General features: G+C 40.2%; 1 protein-coding gene across 8 annotated transcripts in view; it reads left to right on the forward strand.

Annotated features, from left to right (window-relative positions):
* The window catches only part of TCF12 (transcription factor 12), a 358,827-nt gene that overhangs the window by 100,234 nt on the left and 244,755 nt on the right, over positions 1-13,838 (forward strand). For all 8 annotated transcript variants that reach the window (XM_077263810.1, XM_077263806.1, XM_077263808.1 and 5 more), the window contains exon 4: positions 3,659-3,732. In XM_077263810.1, coding sequence (XP_077119925.1) covers positions 3,659-3,732 — 74 coding nt within the window. The remainder of the gene's footprint in view (positions 1-3,658; positions 3,733-13,838) is intronic.

Consider the following 13,838-nt stretch of genomic DNA (forward strand, 5'->3'; position numbering starts at 1 on the left):
TACCGTAGATTGTTTTAATAAAAAGAGCTCTGTATGTATCATACCGCTACAACGGTGTCCCAACTTCAGCCATGTATAGTGCTTTGCTCAAACATAAGCTATTCTGTTCTTGTCCTAATCAGAAGGCAATAGAATTATCCCTAAAATATATTATATAAAGAAAAGCTGAGGATAGGATGGAAATTCCTACTTTCAGCACTAATATAGCTGTGAAATTAGATTTGTTTGGGCAGATTCATTTATTTGATCAGCGTAAACCAGCTGGTGAGCACACACTGTATATTGTCTTTTCTTGTTTATGTTGCCTCAGACTGTGTGTCTTTGTTTAAAACTCAATTTAGGTATATATATGTTTTATGTTTTCCTACACAAAAGGCATTCTCATTTTCAATTACATTGTAATCCAATATCTTTGATAGGCTTGTTGAGAAACCATCCATTTTTTTCTATATTTTCTGATGGCCGGTTCTAACATTCTGTAATATATTATAATTTGTATATTGTTTAGCACTTTTATTCTCTGCTTATTGTGTATGGTATTTCCACATGTGTTATCAGTGGAGTTGGGACAATCGATTTGTAGGACTGTAGAACATCGGCCAGGCCAGTAATCTGTGACTGGAGGCCCGTGAATCTTTATCTTCTGCTATCCCGGCCCCTCTTTTGATTAGCTGTGGTAGTGTGATGTTGTGTATATGTCATGCTGCAATGATGATGCTACACCAGACTAACGTAAAAAAAGCTGGGAATGTCGGAGGTAAGGAGATTCACAGGCTTCCCTTCGAGCAGTCATAGATTACTCACCTGGCCGATGGTCTAGTGTTCTGCAAATTGTTTTTGGTTTCCCCATCAGTATACTAATGAACTGGATTTAAACCCAAGTTTTAACATTTTAAAGCACCACTACAGCATATTTTCTTTTTATTTTCTCTTTTTTCATTGCACCTCTGGAGTGGTACCACTAATGTAAGTTTCCTGCCCCTGGTAATTTACCTAACAGCTGCCATCTTCTGCTCTTCCTGGCGTTACTGTGATCCTGCTCCGCCATCATATGACCACAGTTTCTGATTGACTGGAAGTCAGATGCAACAGTCACAAGATCTCAGTGTAAGTCTATGAGGTTCTTGTTCTGGCCTCTTTCTAGCTCTCATAGACTTTTATATTGATTAATGAACTCTGACTCGCCCAACAAACACTGGAATGATCCGGCAGGTCACAAACGGCAGAAGACGACTAGAGCGGTGCCTACAGCAGAAGATGGCGACTGGTAAGAAAATTACCAATATAAAAACTTAGCAATGCCGCTGCGGCGGTGAAATAAAAAATAATTTAAAAAAAACGCCGGATAGGTGCTTTACAGTAAACAAGCAGATCACTTTTTTCCTATTAATATTATGCGATTACTGTAAATGACTAACTTCAATCTATCTTTTATGGGATTTGCATGCCTAAGTCATACATGCTGGATTTTTGTGTTCACCATCTTACGGTACTCGGCAGGGACAGTGGGGAATTCCACATACAGACTATTTGCTGAACTCGTCTAGATAGATGGCTTCAGGCAATGCTTGTCTAATGTGTATGGGGGCCTTATTGCCAAATTCGGACATCAGATTACACAACAGAAATGCACTGACTGACATAAATGTATGATTATGAGGCTGTCCAGTTCAGGTCCCGTGGCCAGTCAGTGCATTGCTGTCCATACTCAGGTCTGTGATATATGGACATTTAAATTAAGCCCAAGGTAAAATTGTGTGCTTTTCAGTGGTGTTTTAATGAGATTTTTACCATTGTTTAATCAGCATTTCAGATTTTACTATCAACATTTCCTGAGTGATTTTATGTGTGAATAAATAAATGACAAAGCTATCCGTTGTAAAGTTAATCATGTATGTCATCCATGTACTGTTCATGATTTTAACTGACCCACAGTCTCGTATTGGTAATTTTGATCCGTGATTCAGATCAAGAACAAACATGTCTCAGATTTTTTATTTTTTTTATTTATCTATTTATTTTTTACGGACACAGTCTACAATAAAAACAGACCATCGAATAGCACCATAGACTTGAATGGGTACATGTTCTCCACACGAAAACCACAGAACAGTTTTATGCGAACAGCAAAATCTAAATGAAACCTAAATCCTTCAAGTTGTGCAAAGATCTTGCACACTGAAATGGATTGTTACAAAACCTTTAAATTGCACAGCTAAGGCTACTTTCACACTAGTGTCGTACGACGCACGTCGCAATGCGACGTGCCGACGCATGCAGTGGAAAAAAAACACAACGGGGGCAGCAGATGCAGTTTTACAACGCATCTGCTGCCCCATTGTGATGTCCGGGGAGGCGGGGCGGAGTTCCGGCCGCGCATGCGCGATCGGAAATGGCGGACACGACGCACCAAAAAACGTTACATGTAACTTTTTTTGTGCCGACGGTCCGACGCAACACGACGCATCTGTTGCACAACGGATGCAACGTGTGACAATGCGTCGCTAATGCAAGTCTATGGAGAAAAACGCATCCTGCAAGCAATTTTGCAGGATGCGTTTTTTCTCCAAAACGACGCATTGCGACGTGCGTTGTACGACGCTAGTGTGAAAGCAGCCTCAGACACCACTCCTATGGAATCTGCAAATCGAACTTTTAGGCTGTGTTCACACGTTGTGTTTTTCCAGCATTTTTTCCAGTGTTTTTTTTTATGCAAATTTCAACTTGCATTTCACAGTACTTGCAAAGTCTGTGCGATTTCAGAAATCTCATGCACACAACTTTGTTTTTTTTTCCTGCCTGTCTTGTAATAAGAGCTTGTTTTTTGCAAAATGTAGCATGTCACTTGTTTCAGCATTGTTTCAGCATTTTTCACCCATTCAAAGCAATGGGTAGTGCAAAGAATGCTGCAAAAGCTAAGCAAAAAACGCAGGTGTCAGGTTTTTGCTGCCAAAACCTGATAAAGTTGGATCAGATTTATTTTTTGTTTTTATGTTCGAAAATTTATCACCATGCACAAGAGACAAATTTTTATGTTCAAAACCGTGGAAGCAACTGATTCAGCGAGAACTGCTAAATGTTGTGATTGACTACATGTTGGACCCCAAAGAGTTAAATTCAGATTTTAGGTGGAAATATGTGTAGATTTTCTTATATTAGAGATTTAGGTAATATTTTGCATGAAAAATAAATATACGAAATAAAATAAAGATCACAGGAATGACCAGTTGACCTATTTGTTTATATATAGCCTTGCAGCTAAGGCTCTGTTCTTATGTCTCCTTTTATCTTTTCCATTTGTCTCTTCCATTTGGGACAGATAAATGGAATTACAATCCTGTGCATTCCTGTTTCAAATGGAAGCATGGGCCTCAATGATTCAGATGGTGTCTGTCTGGTTTCTGTTTGGTGTATAATTTTTAAAAGGGAATAAAAAGTCCTGCCTGCTTTCTCCCTTTCTAAAAATAAACAACAAATGGAAACCAGACAGACCCAATATATATCAGTGGTTCATCTCTGCTTCTGTTTGACACATCAACGCACATGTTCTAAAGGGAAAGATATATTGTCATGTGAACAAAGCCTCAACCTTTCATTACACAGTCCTATCACTTTGTAAATACTTCTGTCATTTTAAATATTTTCTTCCTTCTTCTAGGTATTGATGAACGGTCTGGCACATCATCATGGGGCACAAGTGGTCAGATGAGCCCTTCCTTTGAATCAACAAGGGTCAGTATAGTAAATAGATTATTTCATCTATTGCCTACTTATCAGTTTGTTCTGGTAGATTTAATTCTTGAGATCATGTGGTCTGACATATTTATATTTTTTTGTTGTATATGGGATGAACACATTAAAGAATTAAAGGGTCCTAAGAATAAAGTATGACTAAGTGTTAATTTCACATTTTTTTTTTCCCTCATGCGCCGCAGGTCCCAGTCATCCAGGTATCGAGGCAATCCCAACTCCGGTTATTTAAGTGACGGGAGTTGGGATGGTCTTAAGAGCTGCTGTGTCTGGGGAACATGTGACAATAACTCTGTATTACCGCTAATTTTAGGACTGTGAGGGACAATGTGTGTGTGTGTATGTATGTGCATATATATATATATATATATATATATATATATATATATATATATATATATATATATATATATATATATATAATATATTATAGTTTTATAGTTTTTTTTCAGGAAAGTGTTACTTTCTTAACCCCTTAACGACAACCGATACGCCTTTTCACGGCGGCAGTTAAGGGTGCTTATTCCTCAGCACCGCTTTTTAACGGCACTGAGAAATAACGTTATGGCGCCCCCCAGAGTCGGAATTTCTCCGGGGTCTCGGCTATCCCAGAGAGCATGATTTGGGTCGGTTTCTACCCTCCCCAGGGTTGCGATCGCCGTTATTAACAGAATAATGGCGACTGCTAGAAAAAGAAAAGTCAGATTTCCCATTTAATTTCACTCTCCTCTGATGTGATCGCACATCATCCCTCCCTTCCTGATACCTCTGGTGTCCCTGCATCCTCCCTGTTAAGTCCCATGGCCGACAGCGTCTTCTTCTGGGAAGAAAATAGCGGGCCCGCTGAAATCTGACAGTCGACACCCGACAACAATAGGAAATTTTTCCTTGTGGTTCATTTTGATCACTGTGATAGGGTCTATCACAGTGATCAAAATAAAAAAAAAATGGTAATTCAAAAACCACCTTTTATTACCCCCTTAGTTAGGTAAAATTTAATAAAATAAAAGTATTTTGTTCCATTTTTCCGTAAGGGTTGGGCTAAAGTTAGGGTTAGAGATGGGCCAGGGTTAGGGATGGGCTAGGGTTAGGGTTGGGATTAGGGTTAGGGGTGTGTTGGGGTTAAGGTTAGGGGTGTGTTGGGGTTAGAGTTGGAGTTAGAATTGGGGGTTTTCCAATGTTTAGGTACGTCGGGGGTCTCCAAACGCGACATGGCTCCACCATTGATTCCAGCCAATTTTACTTTGAAGAAGTCACAGTGCTCCCTCCCTTCTGAGCCCTGCCATGCTCCCAAACAGTGGCTTTCCAACACATGCGGAGTATCGGCGTACTCAAGAGAAACTGCACAACAAATTTTGTGGTCCATTTTCTCATGATACCCTTGTTATAATTTAAAAAATTTGGTTCTAAAGTAAAAAATTTTGTGAAAAAGTAAAATGTTCATTTTTTCCTTCCACATTGCTTTATTTCTCGTGAAGCACCTGAAGGGTTTTTAGAATGGTGTCACTTTTGGGTATTTTCTGTTATATTGACACCCCAAACTCACTTCAAATGTGAGGTGGTCGCTAAAAAAAAAAAAATGGTTTTGTAAATTTTGTTGGAGAAATGAGAAATCGCTGGGCAACTTTTAACCATTATAACCTCCTAAAAAAAAATTGTTTCCAAAATTGTGCTGATGTAAAGTTGACATGTTGGAAATGTTATTTATTAACTATTTTGTGTGACCCATTCTCTGATTTTAAGAGTTCGAAAATTGCAACATTTTCCAAATTTTGGCCAAATTTTTTTTTTCATAAATAAACTCAAGTTATATCAAAGAAATGTTACCACTAACATGAAGTACAATATGTCACGAAAAAATCAGTGGGATACGTTGAAGCGTTCCAGAGCTATAACTTCATAAAGTGACACTGGTCAGAATTAGTAATTAAGCTCCAAATTGGCTCTGTCACTAAAGGCCCCGTCTCACATAGCGAGATCGCTAGCGAGATCGCTGCTGAGTCACAAGTTTTGTGACGCAACAGCGACCTCAGTAGCGATCTCGCTATGTATGACACGTACCAGCGACCCGGCCCCTGCTGTGAGATCGCTGGTCGTGTCGGAATGGCCTGGGACGTTTTTTGGTCATTGAGGTCCCGCTGACATCGCTGAATCGGTGTGTGTGACACCGATCCAGCGATGTCTTCGCTGGTAACCAGGGTAAACATCGGGTTACTAAGCGCAGGGCCGCGCTTAGTAACCCGATGTTTACCCTGGTTACCAGCGTAAATGTAAAAAAAAACAAACAGTACATACTCACCATCTGATGTCCGTCAGGTCCCTTGCCGTCTGCTTCCCACACTGACTGAGCGCCGCAAAGTGAAAGTACAGCACAGCGGTGACGTCACCGCTGCGCTCTGCTCTCACTGTACGGCGGCACTCAGTCAGAGCAGGAAGCAGACGGCAAGGGACCTGACGGACATCAGATGGTGAGTATGTACTGTTTGTTTTTTTTGGTAACCAGGGTAAACATCGGGTTACTAAGCGCGGCCCTGCACTTAGTAACCCGATGTTTACCCTGGTTACCCGGGTGCTGCAGGGGGACTTCGGCATCGTTGAAGACAGTTTCAACGATGCCGAAGTCGTTCCCCTGATCATTGGTCGCTGGAGAGAGCTGTCTGTGTGACTGCTCCCCAGCGACCACACAACAACTTACCAACGATCACGGCCAGGTCGTATCGCTGGTCGTGATCGTTGGTAAATCGCTAGGTGAGACGGGGCCTTTAGGGTTATGGGTTCCATATTTTTCTGAGTATGCTGATACTCCACTTGCGGTTGAAAACGACTTTTTAGGTACATGGTAGGGCTTGGGAGGGAAGGAGCTTTTGAATTGCAGTCTTTGCTGTAACAGATTGTGGATGCCATGTCTCATTTTGAGAGACCCCAAGGTGCCAAAAAAGTGGGACACCCCCTGCAAGTGAACTTGTTTTGTAATCTACACCCCTTGAAATTTATCTGTGGGCGTAATGAGAATTTTGAACTCTCATGTGATATTCAGAATTTTATAACATGGCCTGTGAAAATGCAATATTATGAGGGGGGGGGGGGGTTCCACAAAAATGTTGGTTTAGCCCCAAATTTCATTTTTTCCCAAGGGTAACTAGAGAAATCGGACTCCACTATTTATTGTGCAATTTCTCCTGAGTACATCAATTTTGCCTCAATAGATTGTGAATGTCTGGTCACATTTGCCGAGCCCCACATGTGACCCCCAATTTGAGAGCAACACTATTTGAGGAATTCCCCTGGTAGTGCTTCTGATTAGCCAGGGCTGGTGTGACATAAAGCACAGATGACGTTGCTTCAGCCCTGACAAATCAAATACAGCACCAAAAGATAAATTATAAGATAGTAGGTTAAATGCTCCAGTTCCAGTCACTGATGATCATTTTGCCAATGGTTACACTGCTACACACCTAAATCAATATAAAAAGGGGTGGATCTGCAGTAGTAGGCAGGTATGGTGCTGTTTCTGGACTAGCGCAGTTTGAAGATGTACATCATGGAGCGTGTCAGGGGGTTTGAAGCTGGATCAGGACGGTAAAGGAAGTAGATGGTTAAAAGGTTTTGCCAACAGCTGTGTATTTGTACTTATTGTTTTGGAGAGCTCTTTCAAATCCATGACTTGAAGTATTTTGTTCGGATTTTGCAATAGTTTATAAATGGCCATATCCAACAATAACTTGTAAGATGTTATGTTTGTAGTGGTTTAGTTGTTTGTCGTCTCCTATGTCATGTTCTTGTGCCATCAGTTCCTGTTTGTTTCATTTTGAGGTTTTTTTTCCCATTTTCTTCAGAGTAGTTCTTGGTTGTAATTGACTTTCTATAGTGCCAAAAACATTTGCAGATGTGTTTATCATTGCTTAATCTAAATACACAGTTCTTCTTTTGTTAATGCTTGGTCATGGACCACCCAAGGGCAGCAAGTATTTGTGTGTATGTATGTGTGTTTTTGTATAAGTACAGTATATCATGCAACCTAAAGAAACTATTGTAGAGTTGATGAATCTTGCAAGAGCCTGTGCAAATGAGCTTTATATTTTTTATCTGATTGTGATACGAGTAAAAAAAAAAATCGCAATAAAAAATGATAGTATATACTCATATTTAACACAAAAACCTTATTTACACAGTTGGTCTTTTTCAGATGATGGATTCCCTTTTGGTGTATATTTTGAGAGCTCTTCCAGTATACATTTTAAAAGGGGGCAAAAAGTGTAATGTTTTTCTGAAAGTTTTTTCTGAATTAGATACACAGTAAGCTATAGTTTACGGTCATGAAATAAAAGCATGTAAAATTGCTATTAGGTCCGCATGGTCATTAGTTTTTACCTATTCTTTTTTTTGTTTTTTGTCACTGTGGTTTCCACTGTGCATTATTTCGGAAACTATCTGTTTGGGGACTTGTAGGAATCTTCATTTATGGGACTTGGATAAATAAACCCATTCTGAAAAAGGATATGCATAAACAGAACTTTACAAGCTCTTCCTGAAACCTACATGTATAAACTGCAGGCATGATGGGAATGCGCTTGACTTGCTTTCTGCTGTGAATAATAAAAAAATCTTAACCTGAGAAATGTTCCCTATTCTAACCTGACATCTGTTTTTCGGTCTCAGCCTGTGACTATGTATCTATAAGGCTTTGTGCACACTGTGCATTTTTGATGTGGTTTCGCTGTAGTTTTTCTGCTCGGAAATGGGCCAAAAACGCTTTGGAATCCTTATGCAAGCTAATTCAATGACAATCCTGAAGTGTTGTGCACATAATCTGTAAATTTCCTTAAGTATTTGTAGTGCGTTTTTTTTTTCTGCAGCATGTCAATTCTTTGTGCGTTTCTGCCAGGTCTGTGGAGTCGGAGCCAATTTTGGTGGAGTCTGAGTCAGTATAAAATGGACCTACTCCTACTCCTAGAATATATAATAAATTGGGTACAGTAGTTCAATGCAGTTTGTGGGGAAAGTTAAGAAATGTTCAATAAATGTCTGTCCTATTCCTGATCTAAGGTCTAGACTTTTAGCTGAGATGAATCTGTGCTGCAGTTTATGTTCATAAGTAGTGAAGCTCCTCCTCTACAGATAAGGGGAAAAAATAACAAACACACAGGGAAGGAAAGCCTATGTTCATCTCATAAGTTCTGGAGTGAACAGGAAAGCAGGATTAAGGAAGGTAAGTACTTCTTAAAGCATATCTAAACTTTCAGTAAACTGTGCATAAATCAATAGTCCAGTACATGTTGTCTTTGTATGCTTGATGTTTTAGTTTGTTTTTCCTCTGATAACTTATATACACTATACATAGAATATAAGGGGAAAAAGTTTTCTAACATCTCAAATTCAGTAACAGGATCGATGAGGACGTGTGTGTGTGTTCTGGAATATGATTCGGCACAAACATGCTCCCTCCTCCCCTCTTCATAGACTGTGAAGAAATGTGATGTGAAGCATTTAGTGAGCTGTACTCTGAGACAAGCTTGTTCAGAGTAAAGTTGTTTAACAACGTATTTTACAAACTTTATATTTATCATCTGTCCTATTGATTTATGCAAAGATTGTTTTATTTCTAACCTAAATTATACAGTGCATGATTCCCTATTCTTTCAAGAATTACAATATACCTTACTTTTTTTTACAGGACAAAATTATTTTGAGCGAATTATTTACATAATTACAAAATGTCTAAGAAGCATCTTATGAAGTCAGCTGTATTTGAGCATTTCACAGTGACTCAAGATAAAAAAAAAAAAAAAACATTTTGTGTGTCACTGTATAAGTGACCCAGATGAAAACAAATGCTGTGATGCCAGAATCCGTGCTTACTCAGGCAGTGATAAAAATGCTCCTTCATGAGCTTTCAGTCTAAAAAGACATTTATAACGCTGCCACCCAGAAGTTTACAAAGCTGTGATTGAAAAAGACCACAGCAGCATTAAGAAACCAGAGACCAGCACTTCCCGCCAGGCAAAGGAGGAGGAAAGAGCGTCTCAAACATCAGTTTCAAGATATTTTGTAAGTGACAAAGTTACTGTAACAATGACAGCAGATGTGTTTAAAAGGCAGCTCACCGAGCTTGTTGTGAAGGACAGTGTACCATTATAATTTTTTGCACAACCAGCTTTTGCAGCTCTTAATGAGGAAATGGCCCGCAAACTTAATGTTTCTCTGGAAAGAGAAAATATTAGAAAATTATTGATTGAAGAAGCTCTTAACCAAAAGGAAGATCTTAAAAAGACTCTCAAGAGATGCTCTGTGTTTCTTATAATGGATGCCTGCACATGTCACAGAGTGAACTATTTTGCTATCAACGTTTGATATGTTTGTGACAACAAAAACATTACTAAGGCGCTGGAAGTAAAAGATACTAAAACTCATCACAGCAGCCAGTTTCTCCAGACCTTCGTGGAAAAAGTTCTGCAAGATTATGAACTCCAAACAGAACAGGTCCTTGCTATTCTAACTGATAATGCTTCAAACATAAGTACAATTAAACTGATGAATGAGAATAATGAAGGTGAACAGCAGCTAAAAGAACATTTCACATTCAGTATGTTGGAGATGGAAGGCCACGGTCCTGTTCCCATAACTGAGGAACAAACAATTGCTCTTGCTGAAGCTGCTTCACACCTCTTTCCTATTCATCACATGCGCTGTGTTGTGCACACGCTGCAGCTGGCAATAAGATATAGTCTGCAAGAGGGACATGCTAAAACTCTGATTAGCAAAGGAAGGAAAGTGGCTATTGCTGCCAGAACCCCTAAAATTGATTCCATCTTGAAGCGTCGTGCTGGAAAAAGGACAATTGTGGATCAAGCCACTCTGCGGGGCAGCACCTATTTAATGATTGAGCGAGTGCTTGAGCTGAAACCCTTCCTTGTAGATATGGCCAACCCTCAGGTAACACTACATGAAGGTCATTGGACACAGGTGGCTGAATTGAAGGCATTGCTTTATCACCCATTTACAGTGACTAAAAAGTTATAAGCTGAGGATTTATCTTCTGCCATTTTTATGAAGGAGGGGAAGAATTTGTTGTTTTGCCTGTCCCAAAGAGGAGGTTTAATCGCAGATGGCATTGCTGCTTCAATGAAACGGAGAGACACTGCTATTAGAAAATAAAATTATTCTGGCAGCTGTTTGTGTACCCGAGTCATCGTATATTGCTGAATGATCAGCAGCTATCTAAATGGCATGATTATTGTATCATAATAATGATTAAAAGCCTGATGTTACCATTTTACTACAGTAAATTTATCACTTAAACATGAACCATGTATGGGGGAGTCAGTCGTGAAGTCGGTGTCATGGAAAATGAGGAATCTGAGTAGGAGGTTTGGCTTACCGACTTCACAGCATTGGTTTTTGCAGCCTTTTTCACCCATTGACTTCAATTAAGTCCGTCAAATCCAAAGCAAAAACATTGGTATAAAAATTATTGTGGATTTGCTGAGTTTTTGTTTTAGTGTTATACCTGCTTTCTATGGTGTTTCCCACGCTGTCATCTGTGTGACAGTGTGGGAAACTCCGGTGTGGTGGTTCTTATTGGCAGTAACTCAACTGCCGGTAAGATCGTCAGTCAGAGCGCTGCGGGATCATGGTGTCAGATGTGACCTGTGGTAGAAAGCTTACCGCAGGTCAGCAGGCATCAGCTGATGAGACTATGGCTCCCAACGGGCTATGTCTGCTGTCACTGATAACAGTAACAGCAGGTGCTGCTTATGGGAGATGTAGTCTCATCTGCCGGCGCCTGTGCTTACACTTGAAAAATAAGAAGTAAAATAATTGCATACACATTCACATAAAAATTAAAACCCATTATACTCGCCTAACGCAAATTCCCCGACTCCCTGGTCTAGAAATAATGTAAAATAATAAACCAACATATACTCACCTTTTGTAGTCCACGTAATCCAGAGTGTCCCACGGCGATCTCTTGTGTAGAACAGTCACATTGGGAGATATGACTGCTCTACCCGCCTGCCAGCAATACACTGACAGGAGGTAATCATTCCCGTAGTGTATCACTGAGCTGCTGTGAAAGTTCACCAGAGTTCATCAGCTCTGGCGCTCTCACGGCACCACTGCGTGAGAACTTTCTCACACAGCAGTGGTGCCGTAAGGGAGATCACCAAAGCTGATGAACTCAGTGTATCGCCTGCCGTTTTTTGAGAGCAGTCACATCAGTGACTGCTCTCAAAGTGATCAGGATCATCGTGGAACATTATGGGCAGGTGAAGAATATTGTGATTTATTTTATTTTTGTTGCCGGAGACGTTGGCTTTGGTGGATTAGGTGTTCGGGAAGTTTGGTTTAATTAGGATTCATTAAAGGAATCTGTATCATTATTTCAAATAAAGGACTTTATTCTGGATGTGTGTTTTTATAATATCACTATGGGGTTAGTAATGGGGGCGTCTTATAGACGACTCTCCATTACTAACCTGTGGGCTTGATGTCACCTGACAATACAAAGGTGACATCAACCCCACAAATGTAAACCCCACTTGCCACTGCTACAGGGAAAGTGGGAAGAGCGAGGCTAAGCGCCAGATTTGGTTCAACTTATAGATGCGCCTTTTCAGCCCGCAGCTGCCTGCCTAGCCTTTGCAGTTAGATTTTTACAGGGGGACCCTATATCAATTTTTTTTATGGGGTCCCCCTGTAAACTAGCCAGTAAACACTAAGTAAACAGCTGTGAGCTGATATTAATAGTCTAGTAACCTTAATGCCTATTGGCTCCTTCCCAAAATATTAACTTCAGCCCTCATCCGTCGGCTTTCCCTCTGCTGGTTATTAAAATTACGCGGGAGCCCACACAATTTTTTTTTCATATTTTTTTCTTTAAAATTAACAGTTGCTGACTGGATGCAGCCTATGTACATTTGTTCCCATTAATGCTCCTATGTAGGATGTGACAATGTGTATCTGTGTTTGCGTTTTTGTGTTTACTTGTCGGCTTAGTAATGAAGGTATCGGGCTGACACCTTTTCATTACTAAGCCTAGAGGTAGGGGTCAATGACAGCTGCTGACACCAAGAGCTAATAACCCCCCCCCACACACACACACACAAACACTTCTAAAATAAATTTTAAGTGCACATCTTTTTTTTTTTTTTTAACTCCTTAACAACCGCTGATATGCTTTTTAACGGCGGCAGTTAAGAGTACTTATTCCTTAGTGCCGATTTTTAATGGCGCTGATAAATAAGGTTATAACATCCTCCAGCGTTGAAATATCTCCAGGGTCTCGGCTACCGGGGAAAACTTAGACCCCCAACATGATTCGGGTCGGTTTTTACCTTCTCTGGTCTCGTGATCAGTTATTCATCGAAAAACGGCGACCACAAAAAAAAGTCTGATTTCCCATTTATTTCTCCTCTGATATGATCTAGCAAACCAGAGATCTGCCGGCCGGCAACAATAGATTTTTCCTATTGGTTCATTTTGATCACTATGATAGGGTCTATCACAGGGATCTCAATAAAAAAAGTACATCAAACACCCCCTTGATCACCCCCTTAGTTTGGTAAAAAAATAATATAAAAAAATGTATATTTTTTTCTATTATGGTACGTGTTGGGGCTAGGGTAAGGGTTGCGGTTAGAGCTAGGGTTGGGGCTAGGGTGGTGTTGGAGCTAGGGTGGTGATGGGGCTAATGTGGTGTTGGGGTTAGGGTGGTGTTGGAGTAAGGATTACAGTTAGGGGTGTGTTGGGGTTAGGATTGGGATTAGGGCTGCATTAGGGTTGGAGTTAGAATTGGGGGGGTTCCACTGTTTAGGTACATCAGGGGGGTTTCCAAACGGGACATGGCGCCACCATTGATTCCAGCCAATTTTATGTTCAAAAAGTCAAACGGTACTCCCTCCCTTCTGAACCCTGCCATGCGCCCCCGAACAGTGGTTTTCCTCCACATACGGTGTATCGACGTACGCCGGAGAAATTGCACATCAGATTTTGTGATCCATTTTCTCATGATACCCTTGTGAAAATAGAAAAAATTGGTTCTAAAGTTAATTTTTTTGTGAAAAAAGTAAAATGTTCATTTTTTCCTT

This window comes from Ranitomeya variabilis, chromosome 5 (genome assembly GCF_051348905.1).
Source record: "Ranitomeya variabilis isolate aRanVar5 chromosome 5, aRanVar5.hap1, whole genome shotgun sequence".
Taxonomy (NCBI): Eukaryota; Metazoa; Chordata; class Amphibia; order Anura; family Dendrobatidae; genus Ranitomeya; species Ranitomeya variabilis.